Source organism: Saccopteryx leptura, chromosome 10 (assembly GCF_036850995.1).
Source record: "Saccopteryx leptura isolate mSacLep1 chromosome 10, mSacLep1_pri_phased_curated, whole genome shotgun sequence".
Lineage (NCBI taxonomy): Eukaryota > Metazoa > Chordata > Mammalia > Chiroptera > Emballonuridae > Saccopteryx > Saccopteryx leptura.
This window is the reverse complement of record NC_089512.1, coordinates 10,286,810-10,309,919: the sequence shown is the minus strand read 5'-3', so window position 1 is coordinate 10,309,919 and position 23,110 is coordinate 10,286,810. Positions and strand designations below refer to the sequence as shown.

At 42.9% G+C, this 23,110-nt stretch overlaps 1 protein-coding gene across 2 annotated transcripts in view; it reads left to right on the top strand.

Moving 5' to 3' along the window:
- The first annotated feature begins 54 nt into the window (after window positions 1-54).
- KIF15 (kinesin family member 15) overlaps window positions 55-23,110 on the top strand; it is a 65,784-nt gene continuing 42,728 nt past the window's right edge. For both annotated transcript variants that reach the window (XM_066351122.1, XM_066351123.1), the window contains exons 1-10: window positions 55-163; window positions 5,990-6,032; window positions 6,550-6,733; window positions 11,462-11,538; window positions 14,483-14,520; window positions 17,125-17,222; window positions 18,645-18,824; window positions 20,236-20,445; window positions 22,200-22,325; window positions 22,478-22,600. In XM_066351122.1, the coding sequence (XP_066207219.1) occupies window positions 145-163; window positions 5,990-6,032; window positions 6,550-6,733; window positions 11,462-11,538; window positions 14,483-14,520; window positions 17,125-17,222; window positions 18,645-18,824; window positions 20,236-20,445; window positions 22,200-22,325; window positions 22,478-22,600 (1,098 nt within the window). In that variant the 5' untranslated portion in view covers window positions 55-144. The remainder of the gene's footprint in view (window positions 164-5,989; window positions 6,033-6,549; window positions 6,734-11,461; window positions 11,539-14,482; window positions 14,521-17,124; window positions 17,223-18,644; window positions 18,825-20,235; window positions 20,446-22,199; window positions 22,326-22,477; window positions 22,601-23,110) is intronic.

The window sequence follows — 23,110 nt, the reverse complement described above, 5'->3', positions numbered from 1 at the left end:
CGGCCTCAGTGCTTGCGTCAACGTCTTACCCAGGCGCCAAATTCAAATTGGCGGCCATCTTGAGCGGGCGGAATCCCGGCTCGCCAAGCGTCTTGGGTTGAGCTCATCTCCGCGTTGGTCCAGGGATCCGCGGGTGAGGGCGCCATGGCGCCCGGCTCCAAAAGTAAGTATGGACCCCGGTTTCGTTGCCCCGTCTCCGCCGCCAAATACAAGTTGGCCGCCCCCGGCCTCCCGTCGGTTCCCCGCTGGGTGTGAGAGGCGGAAGCAAACAGCGTCGGGGGGCATTTGGAATCTCTTTGTTCCTCAGAGACCCTGATGGACCAGCTTTCTTCCCGTCCGCCTGTGCACCGGGCGCACGCTGCGAGCCGGGACGGAGCGCGGTCCCCGGGCCGAGCGGCGAGCCCGACACGCAGCCGTCCGGGAGCGCGGCTCGTCCTCCCGCTTCGTCGCTAGCCTCTTCCCGTGTCCCCACCGCGGCTGCCTCTCTCGGGTCCTTGTCGGCGGGTCGGCCCTGGCGCTCACCACCTGCTTGTTTCCACTTTGCTCTCCTTCCCGAAGGGGAGAACGCATCCCTGTTCCACGCGCGCTTTCTCCTTGGAGGGCCCGCCGTGGACTCTCTTAGGCAGGGGACTTCTAAAGCGCAGTGCAGCGGCTGTCTTTATATTCTCGCAATCTCTATTTTCTCCTCGAGGAGACCCCTCCAGTTTTCCCCTTTTTTCATGGAGAGCAGTCCTGGATTGTGTGGGTTCTTGACTCCGTGCGGGGAGGCTTTTGCAGCAGTCCAGGTGATGTTGAGAGTACGTGTATTGAAGCTGGGGACAGCGAAGGAAAGGAAGTCCCCGGGACAGGAGAAGCAACAGGGGAGCGTGTGTGGGGCCGCTTTGGCTCCCTGTGTAATAAGGTACCAACAGAGAACTGTATAAGTTAGTATTGGCAACGCCATTTTAAAGAAGCTTAAGTACATTATAATGATTTAGGCCAAGCATTCAGAGAGATTTTGTAAATATGATTTTTATACTTGTGTGTGATTTGAACCAGCTCAGGATGGCCGATCTCATTTCCTGCTTGGAAGGCGCGGTTGTGTTGTAAATGGACAGGTTTCTGTATTAGGTTTTGAGTGGAAGGGGGAAGGAGACTTGGATCCCTCTCTTCCCCACACCTGTGAGGAAGAGAGATTTGAATAGCTCTTTATTTAATGGGCGATTTACAAACACTTATCCTCAGACATCGTGTAAGCCCCCTCCCATCCTGAAATCGTGTGATTGATGTATGTACCTCTAGACAAAGGAATAACGAGACCACTCCCCTTGCCTGGAAAATCTGCATTCTGTAACATTTTATATATGCTTTCTAATAATTATCCCTCTTGAAATCCTTTATATGTATAAAGACTTGTAAACTAAATAAATGGGGACTAGTTTATTATGTTTCCAAGGGTATTTTCATTTGGCCTCTCCCCTTATCCTAAGCCAGGGACGGGTAGACACTAGAAGATTTGGAAATGTCTTTGGTATGTGTAAGGCCAGTATCGTGGCCACCATCACAGCCGCCTGGCCCATGCAGGTTTGCACTTGATTTGGACGGACGATAATGAAACAACGGAGCCAAGAACTGGTGGGCTATTACATTTAATCCTAGCTTGCACCTGGCGGACAAGAAATATACACAGTGGAAAAACACTTCCCTTTTCATTCAGGGCTCCCAAAGCCACTGACTTATCTGAGTTTCCTAAAATCAAAGGTTTCTACCTCACCAGCCTTATTCACCTCTGTTCCCCATCTCCTTCTCTCTGCATAAACTGGCTTCAGCACTCTGCCGTCTTGGCTGCTTCTCTTCTCCACGTGGCCTTTCTCTGTCCTCCTCCAGCATGGGCTCCTCTGCCCCGCTTTATAGTGTAGAAATCAAAACCTTTAACCCAATATACAAACAAAGAAGTCTCTGATACAAAATCACTTATCTGAGGCATAATGGGATTCCTCATGAGAGTGCACCACCCTACATCATGCAACAGTCAAGGGTATGTGGGGAAAGCTTAGTTTTGAAAAGATCTTAGTATTAAAAGGGTAGGAAAGGCTTAGTCTTAAAACTAAGCCAGGGGTCCCCAAACTTTTTACACAGGGGGCCAGTTCACTGTCCCTCAGACCGTTGGAGGGCCGGACTATAAAAAAAACTGAACAAACCCCTATGCATACTGCACATATCTTATTTTAAAGTAAAAAAACAAAACGGGAACAAATACAATATTTAAAATAAAGAACAAGTAAATTTAAATCAACAAACTGACCAGTATTTCGATGGGAACTATGCTCCTCTCACTGACCACCAATGAAAGAGGTGCCCCTTCCGGAAGTGCGGCGGGGCCGGATAAATGGCCTCAGGGGGCCGCATGTGGCCCACGGGCCGTAGTTTGGGGACCCCTGAACTAAGCCTTAGGCTATAACAACCCTGCCTGCTTACAGCCTGTCCCCCACACCCAATGCAATTATAAATGAGCAAACATATATATCATATTTACAAACTTATTTGACCAACAATATGTAAAACGACATTTTTCATTATTGTGTTATCTTGTAAGTTTTGATGTGTAGGAATGTTTTTTCATTAGAATAGATCTATAGTTGAATGTTGTAAATGGTTAACTATTGTGACATGCTCCCCCTCCTGTATGTGATCATGTCTATATAACTAGCCTGAGGGCTATATGGGACGCTGCTCGATTTGGGTCAGCTATACCCCGTGTAAGTCGTATGGAGCGGGTTTATTAATAAATCTCCTCTTAAAATTTCTTCTGTATCCTGCCTCGATGTCTCTATGTAACCTGCGGAATTAAGGTAATCCACTTTGCAACATTTGGGTCCACTTTGCAACACCTAGAAGTCGTGGGAAAGCAGTGAGCCCAGGAGGGGCTGTCGTCAGCTCACCGGGGAGGCAGAGAAAAAGCGGCCTTGGGACCATGTTCAGGGGGTTAGCCCTGGAGGAGCCTCAGCTGCCCGCTGCTGCCCTCGTTGCAAATCTGTGGGGTCCTGAGTTTAGAAGATGCATGCCTCCCAGGGAGGAAGACATGGGGGAGGTAGAGTGTGTCCTGGGACCTTCTTTTTGAGTGTTGTTAAAGGCCAGGAGTTTAGAGTAGATCTCAATGGAATATTCATCAGCTTCTGGAGGTGTGCCCTTTCAGGTCGTAGTCTCCACTGATTGGGCAGTGACAGGGCAGGAGGGCTTTAGGCATTGGAGCTTGTCCAAGCATCCAGCCTGTCTTTGTTCCTTTTCTGGGTCTGGAGTTAAAATACAACCCATGCCCAGGTGTTATCTCCAGGGAGGAAAGGTGAGGGGAATCTAAGCCACACGACCAGTGATATGCCAGGGGAAGTGTTGGTCAAATAACTTTGTAAATTTGATGTACAGTAAGTATATGTTTGCTCACTTATAGTTTCCACTGGGGTCTGAGCAACGCCAGATACAGTGGTCTGTGAGGTTGCAGGTTACCTTCCTGATTGGGAGGGGCCATTGTCTTGCTAATGTTTACTGGAAGAGAGGTTCTGCCCCCACCACGAAGAGGTGCAGGAGGATTTCTTTTTCTCTCCTCCCTGATCCCTGGCCCTCCATGGAAAGAGCAGGTTTTCTGCTTTTCCCTTGGCTTCTCTTGTGGCTTGCCTGTCTTGGTGAGACCCCAATAAACAGAATAGCCCACCATCCTCCGACTCCGCCGTTTCTTTACCGTCTGCCCGAATTCAATGAGAACCTGCATGTGAATGGCCACGATGGTGGCGGCGGCCCCTGGCCTTACAGGAAGAAAGGCCACCTTGGGTGTGAGGTTCTGCACAGTTTTGCCTGTTTCTAGGCACCAGGGACTTTCCCAGGACTTCTGTACCTGGCTGTAAATTGCTCTGCCAATTTGTTCAGCTATCTGTGTGTTTTCCCATTCCACTTGCCAAAGAATTTTCCTAGCTTCTTACTATCCTGTCTCAATTTTTACTTTTGATACAACCTTTTAATTTTCACTAATTTCTTGGTTCTTTACTGTTGTGTACCACGTGCCCCACCTCTTACATTGCCTAATCTTTAAAAAGTCTTGTTCTTTTAAAGCTGATTTTGAGCTGATCTAATGGATCTCAGTGAATTAAATTGTGTGCATGGTAATGAGGACAAGGCTATGAAGATCAAAGAAATTGTGAACTTTGGTATTTGAGCCTTCCAACAATGTTAATGCTTCTAGCTGTCAATTGTAATTCTCTTCTGAGGTGTTTGTTGTTTCATTACCTTTTTAGGTCAATTTATGACATTACTTAAACATCTCCTTATGTTATTTTCCTTTACTATATTTAGTATTCAGGGGATATTAGCACAGAAATTAGTACATTATTGGACCAAAGTGTTCGTTCATGCTTTCTGCACAGCCACAGTATTTGGTCAGGATATCTGGACTGAAGCGAGAGAGTGGGAGCATTCCCATGGAGACCACTATCACAAAGGGGTGCTGTGAATACCCGTGCTCCCTCATTTTACAAAGGGATGTGTATACACAGAGCGGACTCCTTTAATAGACATACATATACCACTCTTCGCTAATATGTCACAGGCATCCAATCTTGCTTGAGTCTAGATATATTGTTTGCTAGCTATTAGCAAACAAAGCTGCAGAGATCATGGCATGTCTCTCACCTCCTGTGTTGCCACTTTTTGCTGACCTGGGCGGGAAGGAGTGATCCTGGCTCAAGTAACACAGACTCATCTTTCTTAGGGAATTTTCATCAATTTCCTTCCTCCTTCCTTCCTTTTCTTTTTTCATATTCTTTTCCAAGTGAGAGGAGGGGACATAGAGAGACGGACTCCCACGTGTGCCTCAACTGGGATCCACCGGGCAACCCCTGTCTGGGACCAATGCTGTGCCCATCTGGGGCCATGCTCACAACCGAGCTGTTTTTAGCGCCTGAGCTAGAGGCTCCGGAGCCATCCTCAGCACCCAGGCCAATGCGCTTGAACCAGTGGAGCCATGGCTGCAGGAGAGGAAGAGAGAGAAGGGGGGAGGGGTAGAGAAACAGATGGTCATTTTTCCTGTGTGCCCTGACCGGGAATCGAACCCAGAACATCCACATGCTTGGCTGACGCTCTACAACTAAGCAAACTGCCCAGGGCCTCATCAATTTTCTTGACTTGATTTTTCTTCATTTGCTGTTTGTCTTTAGGGCTATTTCTAGAGGCTTTAAATGGCTTTTACTTTTTGATATCACTAGTTCTACTAGGCAATGGGTTGGGAGTTCTTCACACTGTAAGGCTAGACATTAATCTGTGACTTTTTTAACAGAATTATACTGCCTGCTGAGTTGAGAATAGATAGCAGTTAGGGGCTGAGGGAGTGAGAAGTGGGGAGACTGTTGTAATCACTCAAGTAAGGGATATTGCTGGCTTGATTCCATGGAGGTCATAGCAGTGGATTTAACAAAAAGTTGTAGGATTCTGGATGTATTTTGAAGGTAGAGCTAAAACTTGGCTAACAGATTGAATATGAATGTGAGAAGGAAAGGGTGAGGAATGACCGACGTTTTGGCCTGAGCATTTGGAAAGATGGATTCGTCATTAAGTGAGATGGAGAAGCCTCGTGGGGTGGGGTGATCAGGAGCTCAGTTTTGCCCATGTTACATTTGAGACCTTGCCTGTTGGACATTGAATTGGAGATACCAAGTAGGCAATTAGCTATAAGAGTCTGGGGCTCAGGAGAGTGGTTTGGGAGAAGGTTTAAATCTGGGAATCACCAGTTTATGTATAGCATTTGAAACAATGCTATAATTTGAGACTGTTATCACCAGGGGAATGGGCATGGAGAGAGAGAGGAAGATCAAGGCCAGGGCCCTGGAGCACCTGCTGTTATAACGGAATCCGGGAGCCAAGGAGACAGAAGGCCTGTCAGCAACTGAGGAACAGGCCAAATAAAGATTGGGACTTTTATATTGCACTTTTAAACACCTTAATGACTTCTTATCTTCTTTTCTAGCTGAGTTACGCGGTATGCCAAATTGTCAGTCTAACCAGCCAAGGTAAGGAAAAATCACGTTAAGGAGACCAAAATAATTAGGGATATAGTGTTCCTAAATATAAAATAACCATTTAGCATAGTAAGGGGTACATGAAACAAGGGGTTCGTATTTCAGAATTAAGCTGGTCCTTGGCTGCCTGGAAATCTGGAAAGGTCATCTCCCCACCCCCTGCTCTTTCACCTTCCAGGCTAAAAGATGGAATCAATAACATAATTCTTCCTTGGGTGACTCACTTTGTTATTGCAATAAGAAGGAAATGAGACAAGCAGTGCTTGGAGCTCCTTGGAATCAACTCCCTTTGAGTTGATTTTAGTAAAGTCTTATGAAGATGACTGTCCTGAGGCAAATCAGTGTGGGTCGTGTAGGACTCTTAAAAGAGGAAACATAAATGAGGTAAATCTTGGGCTCAGTTGGGCAGACTCTCAGTATAGAAACATTAGATACAATATGAGCCTCAGATCCTTTAAAAAGTTTTCTTTTCTCCAGTAAACTCAGCTGCCGCATTTGTTGTCTTTAGTAATGAAGGTGACGCCATCAAAGTCTTTGTACGAATTCGTCCACCCTCAGAGGGTTCTGGATCAGCTGATGGAGACCAGAACTTATGTTTATCTGTGCTTTCCTCTTCGACTGTCCGGCTGCACTCAAACCCTGAGCCCAAGACCTTCACGTTTGATCATGTCGCTGGCATGGACACCACTCAGGTACTGATCATTTTGCAAACTCAACTTTCCGTTCAGAACATTTTATTATTATTTTTTTTTTACAGGAACAGAGAGAGTCAGAGAGAGGGATAGACAGAGACAGATAGGAACGGAAAGAGATGAGAAGCATCAATCATTAGTTTTTTGTTGTGAGACCTTAGTTGTTCATTGATTGCTTTCTCATATGTGCCTTGACCATGGGCCTTCAGCAGACCGAGTAACCCCTTGCACGAGCCACAGCAACCTTGAGTCCAAGCTGGTGAGCTTTTTGCTCAAGCCAGATGAGCCCGAGCTCAAGCTGGAGACCTCGGGTTCTCGAACCTGGGCCCTTCTGCATCCCAATCCAACGCTTTATCCATTGCACCACCACCTGGTCAAGCTGAATCTGTTTTTTGGTGCATACTCCAGTTTTTATATGCAATTTTGATTTCTTTTTGTTATAGTTAATGGCATGCATTGATTTTTAAATTAGAGTTAAAGGGCAACGACTCTTGGATTGAACATAACCACAAGGCAATTAATGGTTTACAAACATCACTTTTACATAATTGAAGTTTTTTTAAATGTAAAAAATTATTATCTGATAAAAACACCCTCTTATTTTGTTTTAAGATTGAATCATGGCTTCTTCAAGTAGGTGTAAATGTAAGAATAGTCCTGACACCTTCTGTAATATATGTGGCTGTTACACACTTCAACGTCAAAGGTGCAATATTTCATCATTTGTGACATGTGCATATATTGCCTATTTTCAAGTTCCCCTTGGCAATCAAGACGAGAATGGGGCTCCTCATATTGTGCGTCATAATTGTGAGGAAATGCTTCGTGACTGGACAAAAGGAGAACGCAAAGGCATGCCTTTTGGTATTCCCATGGTTTGGCGTGAACCTAAGGACCACAGCAGTGACTGTTATTTCTGTCTGATCCATACAAAGGGCATTGGCAAGAAAAAATGGCATATGATCGCATATCCTAATATTCCTTCAGCAATATGACCTATCCCACACTCTGAGACACTCCCGGTTCTAGTTTTCAATGGTTTTATTTCTTCTAAGGACGAAGAAAGTGAACATGGTGATCACATGTATTTTGATAAGATGCATGAGGAAATGGTTGTAGAATCTGAAGGGTCTTCTTCTGATGCCAAGCAGTCATTAACCCCTCAGCAATTTAGCCAACCCAAATTGAATGACTTAGTAAGAATGACATAAAAATTGTCCTCGACTTTTTGAAATATGAGGCGCATAACTGGATCATTTGTTTGAATCTTAAAATGGCACATTTCCTGCTAGGACAACAGAGAGGTTTCACGAAGTATCCTTGATTTCTGTGTTTATGAGACAGCTGAGCTTGGGAGAAACACTGGACACAGAAGGAATGGCCGAAGCGTGAAGCTCTGGAAGTAGGGATGCAAAATATTGTGAATGAACCTGTAGTTAATCGAGACAGGATCATTTTCCCCCCACTTCACATCAAACCTGGCTTAATGAAGCAGTTTGTTCAGGCTTTGAATAGAGAAAGTGAATACTTTCAACATATTATTTCTGCTTTTCCTGCCTTGTCTTTCGAGAAGCTAAAAACAGGTGTATTCGCCTCACCAGGCGGTGGCGCAGTGGATAGAGCGTCCGACTGGTATGCAGAGGACCCAGGTTCGAGACCCCGAGGTCACCAGCTTGAGCGCCGGCTCATCTGGTTTGAGCAAAAAGCCCACCAGCTTGAGCCCAAGGTCGCTGGCTCCAGCAAAGGGTTACTCAGTCTGCTGAAGGCCCGCGGTCAAGGCACATATGAGAAAGCAATCAATGAACAACTAAGGTGTCGCAAAGTTCAATGAAAAACTAATGATTGATGCTTCTCATCTCTCCATTCCTGTCTGTCTGTCCCTGTCTATCCCTCTCTCTGACTCTCTGTCTCTGTAAAAAAAAATCAATTAAAAAAAAATAAATAAAAAATTATAAAAAAAAAAACCAGGTGTATTCGATGGACCTCAAATTCTAACCTTTGTACTTGACGAAAATTTGCCAAGAAGATGAATAAGGAGGAGAAAGCAGCATGGCAGTCTTTTGTGGCAGTTACAAGGAACTTCCTTGGCAACAAAAAAGCAGAAAACTATGAACTTCTGGTTCAAAGGATGCCGTTGGCTTTCCGTGACATTGGATGTAACATGAGCGTTAAGATTCACTTCCTGAACAGTCACTTTGATAAGTTTCCCTAAAATCTTGGAGCTGTTAGTGATGAGCAGACTACTGCTGGAGCATCAAACGAGATTGTCTTCAACAAGTACACAAACACAAGAGCTACAAACGCAAATTTTTGCCTGTATAGAATTTAAATGTTTTGTGCAAGTTTTATGATTAAAATAAGTGTTTTAATATGTTCTGTTTTGAAATTGTAGACAAATTCTGATGCAATCATATCTTTTAGTGTATTAGTGTATTTACTGCATTATATAAATTATTATACAGTGTGTCCGTAAAGTCATGGTGCACTTTTGACTGGTCATAGGAAAGCAACAAAAGACGATAGAATACACCAAATAAAAGGAAACCCCTCCCAGTTTCTGTAGGATGATGTGGCAGCATGTGCGCATGCGCAGATGATGACGGAATACCGTGTATACAGCAGAGCAGCCCATGGCCATGCCATTCAAGATGTGGACGGTACAGAGGAAAGTTCAGTGTGTTCTGTGGCTCGCTAAATTTGAATCTGTGACCAAAGTGCAACGTGAATATCGGCGCGTTTATAACGAAGCGCCACCACATAGGAATAACATTACTCGGTGGGGTAAGCAGTTGAAGGAAACCGGCAGTTTGGTGGAGAAACCCCGTTCTGGTAGGCCATCAGTCAGTGACGAGTCTGTAGAGGCTATACGGGATAGCTACCTAAGGAGCCCTAAAAAAATCTGCGTGAGCCCACATTAAACTTCACTGAATAGGTATGAAACTGGGAGAGTTTTCTTTTTATTTGGTGCAGATTTCACATTTCTATCATCTGTTGTTGCTTCCCTGTGACTGGTCAAAAGTGCACCATGACTTTATGGACACACTGTATTTTCACAAAGATGATGACCAAGAAGACATTCTACTTTCATTATATGAATGTAAATGTTGAAAATTTTACAATAAGATGAAAACCTAAAATCTTGAATTGCAAAAAAAAACTGTAGCTTACAGAGAAAAACTGTCAGTTTTGAGATCAGCACAGTCTTAATTAGGTAAGAACAAGTGTTTTTGTGGATGCAACAAAAATTTTGTTCCCCAGTGTTTTTCACAGTTCCTGGAGGTTGGGAGGTCTAAGACAACAACAGGGCCAGGAGATCCAGAGTCTGTTGAGAACTCACTTCCTGGCTTGTAGACACCTGCCTTCTCACCGAGTCCTCGCTGGTGGAGTGATGGAGGGGCAAGGGAGAGAATGGGACAGGATGGGAGAGAGGGAGACTTCGTTACCTCTCCATGGCCCATGTCCAAATACCATCACACTGGGGATAAGGGTTTCAACATATGCATTTTGGGGAGGACACAAACATTCGGTCGTGAGAGTGATAGACGCAAGATTACTATGATGTCAATAACTGCTGTTCTAATTAAGGACAGTTTAGTTAAGATCCAGTCAGCTCTATCCAGTACAGCCTTCCACAGTGATGGAAATGTTCTGTATTTGTGCTGTCCCTTATGGTAACCTCTATCCCTGTGTTGGCTATGTGAAGATGGAGTAAAAGTTAATATTCAGTTTCTCAGCTGCACTAGCCACATTGGCTGTTGAGCACTTGAAATGTGTCTAGTGCATCTGAAGGACCTGACTGTTAAGTTTTATTGAATTCTAATTACTTTAAATTTAAATAGCCACATATTGTCAATGGCAACTATATTGGACATCACAGCTATTGATTACTCCCTTGTACACATGGACATTTTTAGTTATTTAGATCTTTATTTTTTAATGTTTTATTTCTTTAAGGCATGGCCGGACAATGGAAATATAAAGTGAGCCACATATATAATTTAAAATTTTCTAGTAGCCACATTAAAAAATGTAAAAAAGAAATAGGTAAAATTATTTTAATTCTGTATCTTATTAACCCAGTGAATCTTAAAATATCCTTTCAATGTTTAATCAACATAGAGAAGTTATTAATGAGATATTTTTCTTTTCTTTTTTCATGTTCAGTCTTCCAAACCTGGTGTTTGTTTTACACTTAGAACACATCTCAGGTTGAAGTAGCTGCATTTCAGGTGCCCAATAGTCACACGTGGCTCATGGCTGCTGTATTAGTGCACTTCTAGGAATATGTGCATTATTGATGAGAACGCATTTATTTATATGTAAAAATGAAAATAGAAATGAGATATTATTTAGCACAAGCTTGTGAGTAAAGCACTGAAGTATATATCGGGCTATATATTTTATGTTAATACTAGTGTAATAATTGCATGCAGTGTGCTAAAAATTCTATATAATGTCTAGATGTGATCTTTAAATCTATAATTATATAGGAGATTGATTAATGGACATAAATATGTTTCCAGTTTTGCCATCTTAGTTGTTTTAGCCTTTTTTCTATGGTGGATATAATTTTAGTGTTATAATGTTTAAAAAGTTCTAACCAAAAAATTACATAACAATTTTTATTGTTATATTTTAGAATGTAGTTTAGGAAAACTTTTCTTTTTTTTAACGAAAAATGTTCTTATTTTTATGACATGTTAACATATTTGTTGCTTACATTTGTAGGAGTCTGTGTTCTCAACGGTAGCTAAAGGCATTGTGGAATCCTGCATGAGCGGGTATAATGGCACCATCTTTGCATAGTAAGTTGCTACTTTTGTCCTTATGCAGGGGTGCAATGACAAGTGCTTCTGTTCATTTCCTGCGGCTGATGTAACAAATTGTCACAAACTTAGTGGTGAAACAACAGTCATTATCTCACAGTTCTCTAAGTCAGAATCTGGCGTGGTCTCACTGGGATAAATGGAGGTGTCAGAAGGGCTGGCTTCCCTTAGGAACCGCCTTCTCCGCAGGCCAGGCCGCGCACGTTACTCGACTTACAGCTCTACAAAACCAGCAGCATGCAGCTTAGTCTCTTCATTGTCACATCACCCTCGAACTAGACATGTGACAGGTTCTCTCATTTTAAGGACTCATGATTAGGTTTCCCTACCTAGATACTCAAGATGGAGGGGTTTAAATTTAACCTCCTGGAGACTGTATACTGATATTGTAGCAGGTTTTCAAAAATCTTTATTAATTAGAACTTTGATAAGGTGCTCTAGGAACTTACCTCTTGTTTATGTTGATTAACCCATGGTAGCATTGGTTTTGATACACATCAGTTTCACATCAAGTCACAGCACCTGCCTTGGTGGATGGCTCAGCTGGAGCATTGTCCTGAAGCGCAGAGGTTCCCGGTACGATCCCCTGTCAGGGCACATACAGGAACAGATCAATGTTTCTCTTTCTCTTTCCCTCCCTTCTCACAATAAAATCAATAAATAAAAGTTTAAAAGATAAAAAAGGAAGAAAAGAGTTGCAGAACCCAGTGACAGCATCAAGTGAGGACTTACTGGATTTGGGATGCTGTTAGGAAAATTCATCGCTTCTCCCCTGTTTATCTATGGCATGGACCTTGGGTTATAATCCAGTACTACGTTATATTTAGCTTGTTGCTTGTATTGTTCTAGTTTGGCCAATAGAGCTTTTAGAGGTTGGTTTCTGTGTCCCACTGATGTGTCACATCCTTTAGGGTTTTATCACTCGCCTACTTTCTGGTGCTACAAGATGCTCCTGGCTCATCTTGTATTTTCCCTGTCCTAGGCCTAGGATCAGCCATTTCGCGAAAGAGTCCTGGTTTATTTACTGGAGAATGGTATTTAGGAATGAAGATCTGGGCACGAGGTGTGTTTGTTGCTACTGGAGTATCATTGATTCTGGGCCTTCTCAGACGGAGAGAGAGATATATATATATATATATATATAAATACACACACTAAGTCATATATGAAGACATATCTATAGTTATTTCTCTACCTACCTATGTGCCTCTGTGTTACGCTAAACGAGAGTTCATACTCATGCCTCTAACTTTATCCAAGGGTTTAGAATTCACATGGGTTCATTCTAAAATCCAATGAATCCACAGGGTTCATTCTAGTCTTTCTTGTTTATCTGTAACTTCCCATGCTGACATTTGGAGAGACATAGTGATTCATTGGTTGGGTGAGCATACTTTCTGGTTTACCTAATACAGTCTGGATTCTAGAGTAATTGTTAATACTGCCCCTTCACTCTCAAGTAGAAGACTCAGTAATATCCATTTGTCACTCTGAGTTACGAAAGGTCTTTTTTTCCTACTTTCACAAGAAAGGTAAATAACTAGGCCATACTGTTTTCTAGCTTTGGGGGCATTTAACCAAAAACTAAAATCAAAAATTTATATTTGTGGTATAAATTCAAACTGAAGGTATTTGACACCCTGATTGACATCTACTTTTTAATTTTTAATTTTTTTTTTTTTTACAGAGTCAGAGAGAGGGATAGACAGGGACAGGCAGACAGGGATGGAGAGATGAGAAGCTTCAATCATTAGTTTTTTGTTGCGCATTGCAACACCTTAATTGTTCATTGATTGCCTTCTCATATGTGCCTTGACCGCGGGCCTTCAGCAGACCGAGTAATCCCTTGCTCAAGCCAGTGACCTTGGGCTCAAGGTGGTGAGCTTTTGCTCAAACCAGATGAGCCCTCGCTCAAGCTGGCGACCTCGGGGTCTTGAACCCTGGGTCTTCCGCATCCCAGTCCGACGCTCTGTTCACTGCGCCACCGCCCGGTCATGCTAAAAAAATTTTTTTATTAAGTGAGAGACGGGAGGCATAGACCAACTCCTACATGCACCCTGTCTGGGACCCACCCTGCAAGCCCTCTACCAGGGTATGCTCTGCCTGTCTGGGCCGCTGTGCCTTTGCTTGAACCATTCGAGCCATGGCTGTGGGAGAGGAAGAGGGAGAGAGATAGATGGGGGCAGGTTGAGGGGTGGAGAAGCAGATGGTTGCTTCTCCTGAGTGCCCTAACTGGGAATCGAAATTGGGACTTCCACATGCTGTGCCAATGCTCTATCTCTGAGCTAACTGGCCAGGGCAACATTTATCTTCAACATAACTTTTAAAAAATTTTTTGTTACTCCTGTTTCTCGGGGTAACTGAAGAGATATGATACTACACCCAAAGTTAAACTGTACATAAGGATCTTTAAAGTTGGTTAATTTTTAAATGAAGACATTTTCATATCTTAAAGGCAGAATTTAGGAAAGGAATTGCTGCATTATGTAGAATAACACAAATTGAAAATAAAAGTCCATTTCTCATTAAATGAATTGTACATTGAAGAATACTGTGCAGCTAAAAAAAAAATGAAGCAGATCTCTTCTGATTTAGGAAAGTATCTGGGGTAAAATTTAGGGGAAAAATATAAAAAGGTTGCAGAGCAGTGTAAGAGCATTGTTCCAATGTTGTAAATGAAAGCTAAATGAAAACTGATGACTGTGTTTATATGGCCCAGAGCATTTATCAGACAGTAACAGTGATTAGCTCTTCGTGGAAGGAGAAAAGATAAAGGATCATTCATTTTTTACCTAATGTAGTTAAAAGACAAAGAAAATCAGTGCTTTGTGGGCAAAATTTATACATGAGTAAAACATGTTAAAGTAGGAAGGTAGTCTAAATTTCATATGTAAAAATAATATATATCTCTTTCTTTTTACAGTGGACAGACTGGCTCAGGAAAAACATTTACTATGATGGGTAAGTAAATTAAAGATTGATATTTGCTGATTTAATCTACTTTTTTATTTTTACATATTTTTATATTTTATTTGTTTATTTTAGAGAAGAAAGAGAAAGAAGTGGAGGGAGGAGCAGGAAGCATAAACTCCCATATGTGCCTTGACCAGGCAAGCCCATGGTTTTGAACCAGGTTCATTTAATCTACTTATTTAGGTGAAATAAGGGTAGATAGGCAAACTCCCATATGCACCCTGACCAGGATCTACCTGGCAACCCATCTGGGGCTGATTCTCAAGTACTGAGCTATTTTTAGCACCTGAGGCTAAAGCACTCCAATGGAGCTATCCTCTGCACCTAGAGCCACATTCAAACCAGTCGAGACACTGGTTACATGAGGGTAAGGGGAAGAGAAGAGGAAGGGGGAGAGAAGCAGATGGTCACTTCTCCTCTGTGCCCTAACCAGGAATCAAACCTGGGACATCCATATGCCGGGCTGACGCTCTGTCCACTGAGCCACTGGCCAGTACCTATATGGTCAAATTCATTTTTTTTTATAATTTCTGGATTGTGAGTTGTAGTTTAAAAGGTCTTCCCCTCTCTGAGATTTTTTTTCTTTTTTTTTCCTCTGAGGTTTTATTAACAAATAATTGAGCACTTATAATATGCCAGGCTCTACTGGTCTACTTGAATACAAGGCAATGCCCAGGCTTATGTGGAGCTAACCGTATATTCTCAGGGGGGATAATTATAAGCAAATAAATGTCTAGTAGTTATGCAGAGGTAGTAAGTGCTATGAAAAGGAAAAAAAGGGTGTGTGTAAAAGAGCAGGGGAGTGGGTACAGCTGTTATATATAGGTAGGTGGTTTAGAAAAGGCCTCTCAGGAGGTGGCATTTAAATAGAATTACTAAGTGGTATTAACTTGGGCCACGAAACTATCCAGAAGAAGAATCTTCCAGGCAGAGAGACTAGGTGCAGAGGCCTCGAGGCGGGAGCTTGCTGAGGAGCATTTAAGGAGCAGCGAGAAGACCATGGGCTAGGGTGGCAGTTTCCAGGCTAAGGGGGAGTAGAAAGGAGGTTGGAGATGTAGCCTGAGGCCGGTCATGTAGGACCTGGCAAGGACTGGATTTTATGAGTGTGTGTGCAATCTTGGAAGGTTTTGGTCTTTTGTTTTTGTTTTTTTAAAATAATTGCATGATCTGATGTGTAATTGAAAGGATTGCTTTAAGCATCTGAATAGAAGGAAGACTGTAGGAGGAACCAGAGTGGAAGCAGGGTTAGGAGCTAAGGCTAGAGATGTGATGGTAACTGCAGTGTATGCTGAGTGTCTTTGTCATTTAATAGGAAAAGGCACACTGATATCATCTGTCCTCTTTGTTCATGTACTTGCATTCTCTGTCTCTGGTACATGCTTTAAGGCAGTGGTCCCCAAACTTTTTTGGGCCACAGACCGGTTTAATGTCAGAAAATATTTTCACGGACTGGCCTTTAGGGTGGGATGGATAAATGCACAAAATAAAATTATGTGACTGGTGTAAAAACTGGTATTTTTAAATATAATTGTTGAACTTACAAGACAAGCGTCAAGAGTGAGTCTTAGACGGATGTAACAGAGGGATACTGGTCATTTTAAAAAAATAAAACATCATTCAGACTTAAATATAAATAAAACAGAAATAATGTAAGTTATTTATTCTTTCTCTGTGGACCGGTACCGGTCCGTGGACCGAGGGTTGGGGACCACTGCTTTAAGGTACAATTTACAAGGACTACATTTATTTCAAATATTCATGGTGTAGCATGCCAAAACAGTGATAACATTTAAAATATTTTCTGTACCCTCTTGCACACACCAGCCTTTTGTTGCTTCCTTTGGTCTCTAAGACATATTAACCCAAAGTTTATAGTAAGTTCTACATCTTTTCTAGCTACAACTTTTTCTCTGGTATATATAGCTATAGCTTGAATTAGTTTTCTGTAAAATCCTGCTAGTTACTTATCCACTCACATCTCCCTGTTCCCAGGGTCAACCCAGAGAGAGGAGTACTCTGCCCTTTTCTGTCTCCATAGCAGTCTCTTGAAATATTCCCACAGTATCTTACCAGTTTGGCTTTTATCGGTCAATTAAAAAAAAAAGCTAATGGTAATTTCTAGTAAGAACCTGTGAGGTAGTTACTACCATCATTCTCCTCATTTTACAGTTAGGAACTCTGAGGCTAAGTAATTAGCCTATGACCACACAGCCACTGTGCACATCGCAGCCTGTGAGACGGAACGGTGCACGTGAGAAGGAAAGGACAGTTGTTTGGTATTTCTGCTAATTTTGGTACTTAGTGAGGGAAAATTACAAGTTTGGTACCTAGATGGTTTTTTAAATTTATTAATAACAACTACTTTTTAAAGTTGGTTAGTGGTTATTGTGGGCCTTTCCTTTAGTACCATTAATAGACAGTTTCTATTCCATCTCTCTCAGACCCAAATTTAACTTGTTTGGTATCACAGATAATAAAAGACATAATAATGTGTCACCTTGTTTCTGTGTTAATTGACTTTCAGTGTTGTCGTTTTGAAGGACTCCTGTAATATGAATAAAAATGGGCAGCTATGTTTTTTGTATTTTTTAGGACCATCTGAATCTGATCATTTTTCTCATAACCTGAGAGGAGTAATCCCACGAAGTTTTGAATATTTGTTTTCCTTAATTGAGCGTGAAAAAGAGAAGGTAAAACTTTTTGTAAAAATAAAGCCGTTCTGCCTGACCTGTGGTGGCGCAGTGGATAAAACGTCGACCTGGAATGCTGAGGTCGCCAGTTTGAAACCCTGGGCTAGCCCAGTCAAGGCACATGTGGGAGTTGATGCTTCCTGCTCCTCCCCCATCTATCTCTTTCTCTCTTCTCTCTAAAATTAATAAATAAAATATTTTTTAAAAAACCAAAGCAATTCTATTTTGAGAAGTTAGCTACTAGTCATGATACATGGAGAAGATTGTGTTTACAGTGTCGACAGGCTAGTGTGGTATAAAAATACTGTCAGTTCTTAAGATTAAATGAAAGATTCTGAGTTTTTTGTTTTCTAAAAGCTTTTAGTGTATAAAACATGCTTCACTCGCGATCCCAGGTTGCTGGTTTAGAGGAAGGAGGTACGTAGCGCTTGCTAGGCTTTCAGACTTGGTAGGAGAGAAAGTGTAAAGAGGGTCTGAACTGAGGAAAACAGGTTCACTAAGCTCCGTCCCCTCCCTGTCCTAAGGCTCACAATTGACCCAGGTGTTCACAGATGTCATGATGACGTCCAGTCGTGACGGGCCCTTTGTTACCTTTGCAGCACCTGCTACCACCTGACTGTGGCGTCCTTGTTCACATGTGGCTCCACCATTCTGGGGATGGGGGTTTTTCTCTTCCATTGGCTTCCATTCTCACGATTGTGCCTCTTTAGCGTGGTGAATTCCAAGCTCAACAGCCTGGAAGTGTTCTGTGTTTTAAGGACTGATATGTATGTAACATTGGTTCACCATTTATTCCTTTGTGAACACTATCCCTAACCCACATTACATGCCAGCGAAATGTGAGTGTTGTGCATTTCTGTGGCTAAAGACTGAATAGAGAGGCTTTTAAATTTTATTTTATTTATTCATTTTAGAAAGGAGAGAGAGAGAGGGAGAGAGAGAGAGAAGGGGGAGGAGCAGGAAGCATATGTGCCTTGACCAGGCAAGCCCAGGTTTTCATACTGGCGACCTCAGCATTTCTAGGTCGACGCTTTATCCACTGCGCCACAGGTCAGGCCCGAGAGGCTTTTAAATTGTTATTTTCTGTCTTTTAAAGTCTATAACACTTGCTCCAAAAAAACTGTATGAGGAAGTCCAATATATAAGACAGTAAATGAAAATGCCCCACGGGACTGCTCAGTTCCCATCTCCCAGTCCTCAGCACCTCTGGCAATTTGAGGGCTCCTGGGACCACAGTGATGCTTCTTTGAAATGGAATGATGTGTTGAAACTAGTTACCTAGGTTTTTTTAAACTGACTTTTATGGTGTGAAGGATGAAGTTGTAGAAAATTTGCACTTGTGAAGTAAGGGAAAGGTTAATTGCTCATGAAACACAGAGTTACGTGCATGAAAATAACAGCTAAACCAGGCTTCTCTTACAGGCTGGAGCTGGAAAGAGCTTCCTCTGTAAGTGCTCCTTTATTGAAATCTACAACGAGCAGATCTATGACCTACTGGACTCCGCGTCAGCTGGACTGTACTTACGGGAGCATATCAAGAAGGGGGTGTTTGTCGTTGGTGCCGTGGAGCAGGCGGTGACCTCCGCTGCTGGAGCCTATCAGGTATCCGGACCTGAGCGTTTTCATCCTTGTGCACCGTAGCGTGCTGTGCAGTGCAGCTTGACCTCAACAAAAGCAAGCATGGAGCTACTGAGAATATTCTTTAAAGGCATAACACAGAATGGAGCTTCTGAGAATATTCTTTAAAGGCATAACACAGAATGTTCATAAGAGAAGAAAAAGGAATATGACGATGCTTTATAGATCTCCCCTTAGTTAAAGTAGAACTTTGTGCCTCCTGATTCCACACTGTTTTGATAAAATCCATCCCGGAGGACATGGGGACATTTTGTAGTGTCCGTAGTTATTTAGTGGATTTCCCTGGGAGCTGCTCCTTTTAGGAAATAGATCTCTGCTGCCTAACCCAGCTGTACATACTGTGACCTTGCGACTCAAAATACAGCTCTCAGACTGAGTATCACCTGGGAGCCTGTGACAAATGCAGAATCCAAGCCCTACCTCACAGCTGCTGAATCAGAATCCGAACTGTAACCAGATCCCCAAGTGATAAGTATGCATATTATAGGTTGAGCTGTTCTACCCTTTAGGGTAGGACCCATAATCCCATTTTACAAATAGGGACTGAGCTTTGAAAAGATTCCACTGGCCCCAGCCCACACAACTAGTGAATAGTAGAGCCAGGGTTGACCTCCTGCTCGTCTGATTCCAGAGCCTGCAGACAACCTTCCCTGTGCCCTGCTTGCCAGAGGGAGTAGGCACGGAGAACAAATACCTGGTAGACCGGGAGAGCCACAGACGTGGGGGTGTGAGGTCACTGAGACGGATCTCCAGCTTTATCTAGAGAAAGAAAGGGTTCGGGGAGATGTCATTTGCATTAAGTTAACACAAATAGGGAACGGCAAAGCCAGTCCTAGATCCTATGCCTTTTTTTTTTTTTTTTTAACAGAGTCAGAGAGAGGTATGGATAGGGACAGACAGACCAGAACGGAGAGAGATGAGAAGCATCAATCATCAGTTCTTCGTGGCGACACCTTAGTTGTTCATTGATTGCTTTCTCATATGTGCCTTGATCGCGGGCCTTCAGCAGACCGAGTAACTCCTTGCTTGAGCCAGCGACCCTGGGTCCAAGCTGGTGAGCATTTGCTCAAACCAGATGAACCCGCGCTCAAGCTGGCGACCTCGGGGTCTCAAACCTGGGTCCTCGGCATCCCAGTTCGACATTCCATCCACTGCGCCACTGCCTAGTCAGGCGATCCTATGCCTTCTGATTCCCTTTTTCTCTTTCCATCACATGGAATGGACAGAAAGGAAAGGGGAAGGAGAGCACCTCGAGTATGTTCCTCGATGGACCAGTATTTGTTCTTGCTACTTTTACAGTGCTCTTGCTGATGTCTGATGTTAGTGGCTGTTGGACCACTTGGAAGTTGTGGTGATCTATTTTCCTTCTGTCTAGGTATTGTCTGGAGGATGGAGAAACAGGCGTGTCGCATCGACATCGATGAATAGAGAGTCCTCGAGGTCTCACGCAGTCTTTACGATTACAATAGAATCAATGGAGAAAAGCAATGAGACTGTGAATATACGAACCTCCCTCCTCAATCTGGTGGATTTAGCAGGATCCGAAAGGCAGAGAGACTCCCATGCAGAAGGGATGAGGTTGAAGGTAAGAATGGAATTATGGTCTTCAGTTGAACTTGTGTGTGAATTCTTACAGAAATCAATATCAAGCTAAGTGTTGTGGAGGCTACAAAGAAATAAGAAATTGTCAAAGAGAATTTTTGTTGTGGAGTAGGGACAGTAAACATACATTGGACAAGTCTGTAGAAGCGAGAGTACGTATTTGAGTGCATGCCAGAAGGGATGGCATCGTACGAGTGGCAGCAGGGGCCAGAGGAGGAAGAGCGGGTGGACTGCTAGGGTGAAGTGTGGGCAGGAAGCAGCTCCTGCGTTGTGTTCTCAAAGGGGCCGGGATTTGGACAGGGAGAGGAACAGGGTCACATGGCCCACAGGGTGACATCTTAAGGGTTGTTGTGGTTGCAAAGTGAGTTTGTCATGTCAGCGTAGGTCAGTGGACGGCTTGGGTTGAAGGCGCAAGTCAGCCCAGATCATGGAGGTTGAGTACCTGGTCAAGTTTGCTCTTGGCTCCCCAAAGAACTGAGAAAGAAAAGTTTTGAGTGATTTCATGCAGAAAGCCTCTTCTGTAAAAACTTGGCTCACCACTGCCAGGTTCAGGAGGCGGAGCCTAGAGAGAAAGAACAACTGTGCTGTTTCATACTTTAGGGTGGGCGTTCAGGACATAGGCCTGGGCCGGGGTATTCACATCGGGGTCCAAGGTTGTCTGTCATAATATTGCTGGTATGTAAATATGTATTGTCAATTAAAGGTATGTGGATTCCATAGGCTATATGAAGGCTAGGGGCGAACAGTCAGAAATAGGCAAGAGTCTACTTTTTGCATTGACGGCAAGCAGTTGAGCCTCCTGAGCTCTCAGGTGGTTTCAGGCAATCTCAGGGTTGTGTTTTTATTGAGAAATGAAGCAAAGAAAAATATCATGTTTACAATAGAATTACGCTGGACCTATTCTAAATGCTTTGTATATATTAACTCAACCTTCCCAATGACTTTGGGAAGTAGGTACTGTAAACCTTTCTATTTTAAAGAAAGGGAAGTCAAACTGTTCTGGGACAGACAGCTGAGTAGAGCTGAGATTCGCACACTAGTGTGTCGCTCAGCTCCACGGACAGTGCTCCCAGCCTTCTGACTGCCTGAACGGCAACTTGGAACTCGGAGCATCTTGCTTTCGGTTCCCCCTCTCTGTCCCGTGCTCCCGCCACTGCAGATCTGGGTATTGAAATACGCTGCCTACAGCAGAAAGCCTGTGTAACATACCTATCCTAAATCCTCTTTTCTCCACAAATCACTACTTCAAAGGGTTTTTCTTAAACATTAGAGAATTAGACTGAATATTTTCTTGTAATAAGTCTATCAATGACTTAGTGGGACGTGGGGGTTCTAATGAGTTACCACACCCTTCTAATGTAGTGTGCATTTTAACATAAAAGCATTGAAAAATATACCTATTAGTGCATTACTACAACTTTTTTCTCTTCTTTTCTAGTTTTTACCACTATAGGTCAATTTAAAATTGTTACAGTGATGAGATGACATTTATTCTTTTTCCCTTTGTGTGATTTTTGTGTTTGTGTTTCAATACTAAAATTGCCATGTGTGTCAAATAGGAAAGGTTAGGAAATAGCTGAGGACATCTTTTTGCTGAAAAGTTAAGTTATCCTTAACTATTATGTTCATGACTTGCCTTTCCATTCAAAATGGTCACCTTGCTAGGTGTATTTTACTTCACAATACTAACAAGAAACTAGTACAGCTAAACTTTTGTCCTTTTACCCGATTCCTCAGGAAGCAGGTAACATAAACCGGTCCCTGAGCTGCCTGGGCCAGGTGATCACCGCCCTGGTCGATGTGGGGAATGGGAAGCAGAGACACGTTTGCTACAGAGACTCCAAGCTCACCTTCCTGCTGCGGGTAAAGTCCTCCCTGGGCTGCTCGGGGTAAAGTCCTCACTGTGGCCGGTAGTTGGATAATTTCTCAGCCTTGGTGGTAAGAGCGTGAATGTTCTTTGCTAAGAAACTTTCTGTTTCTCCCCTGGAAATGTGCACATTCACATCATTCAACAGGATTCCCTCGGAGGTAACGCCAGAACAGCCATCATCGCAAACGTTCATCCTGGGTCCAGGTGTTTTGGGGAAACCCTGTCAACACTGAATTTTGCTCAAAGGGCCAAGCTGATTAAAAATAAGGTAAAATACTGAGTACAGTGAAGTAAATTGGACAAATACTTAAGCTTGCAGTATCTCACTTTTGTGACTGTCCTAATATTAACTGTAGTTTTTATATATTTCATTGTGAAAATTGAATTCTAAGCAAGATTTCTATCTTAATCTTTCCTAGCCTTCTGTATCATGTAATTTGAGAGACCTAAATTAGATCTAGTGGTTTTTGCTGTTTACCTAGTGTTGAGGGGGGGGGGGGGGCAAGGGGAATTTATCCTTTGTAACTGCATTGGAGATTGAATTTATGTGCCTCAGCCTTGCCAACAGAGCTGTGTGTGTGAGGGTGCATAATGAGTTGTCTCTTTGTGAGACTGGGTGGGTGGTGGTCGGGTTCACCCTGAAAATAATTTGATGATGTTGATGTTGACGAACTTTGTCTTTCACATTGCCTATAACAACAACTATTCTTTGTGCTTCTTTATAAATAAGAAGCTTACTTGACCAGTGGTCAGAAACTCATCCTGTAAAGGACCAGAT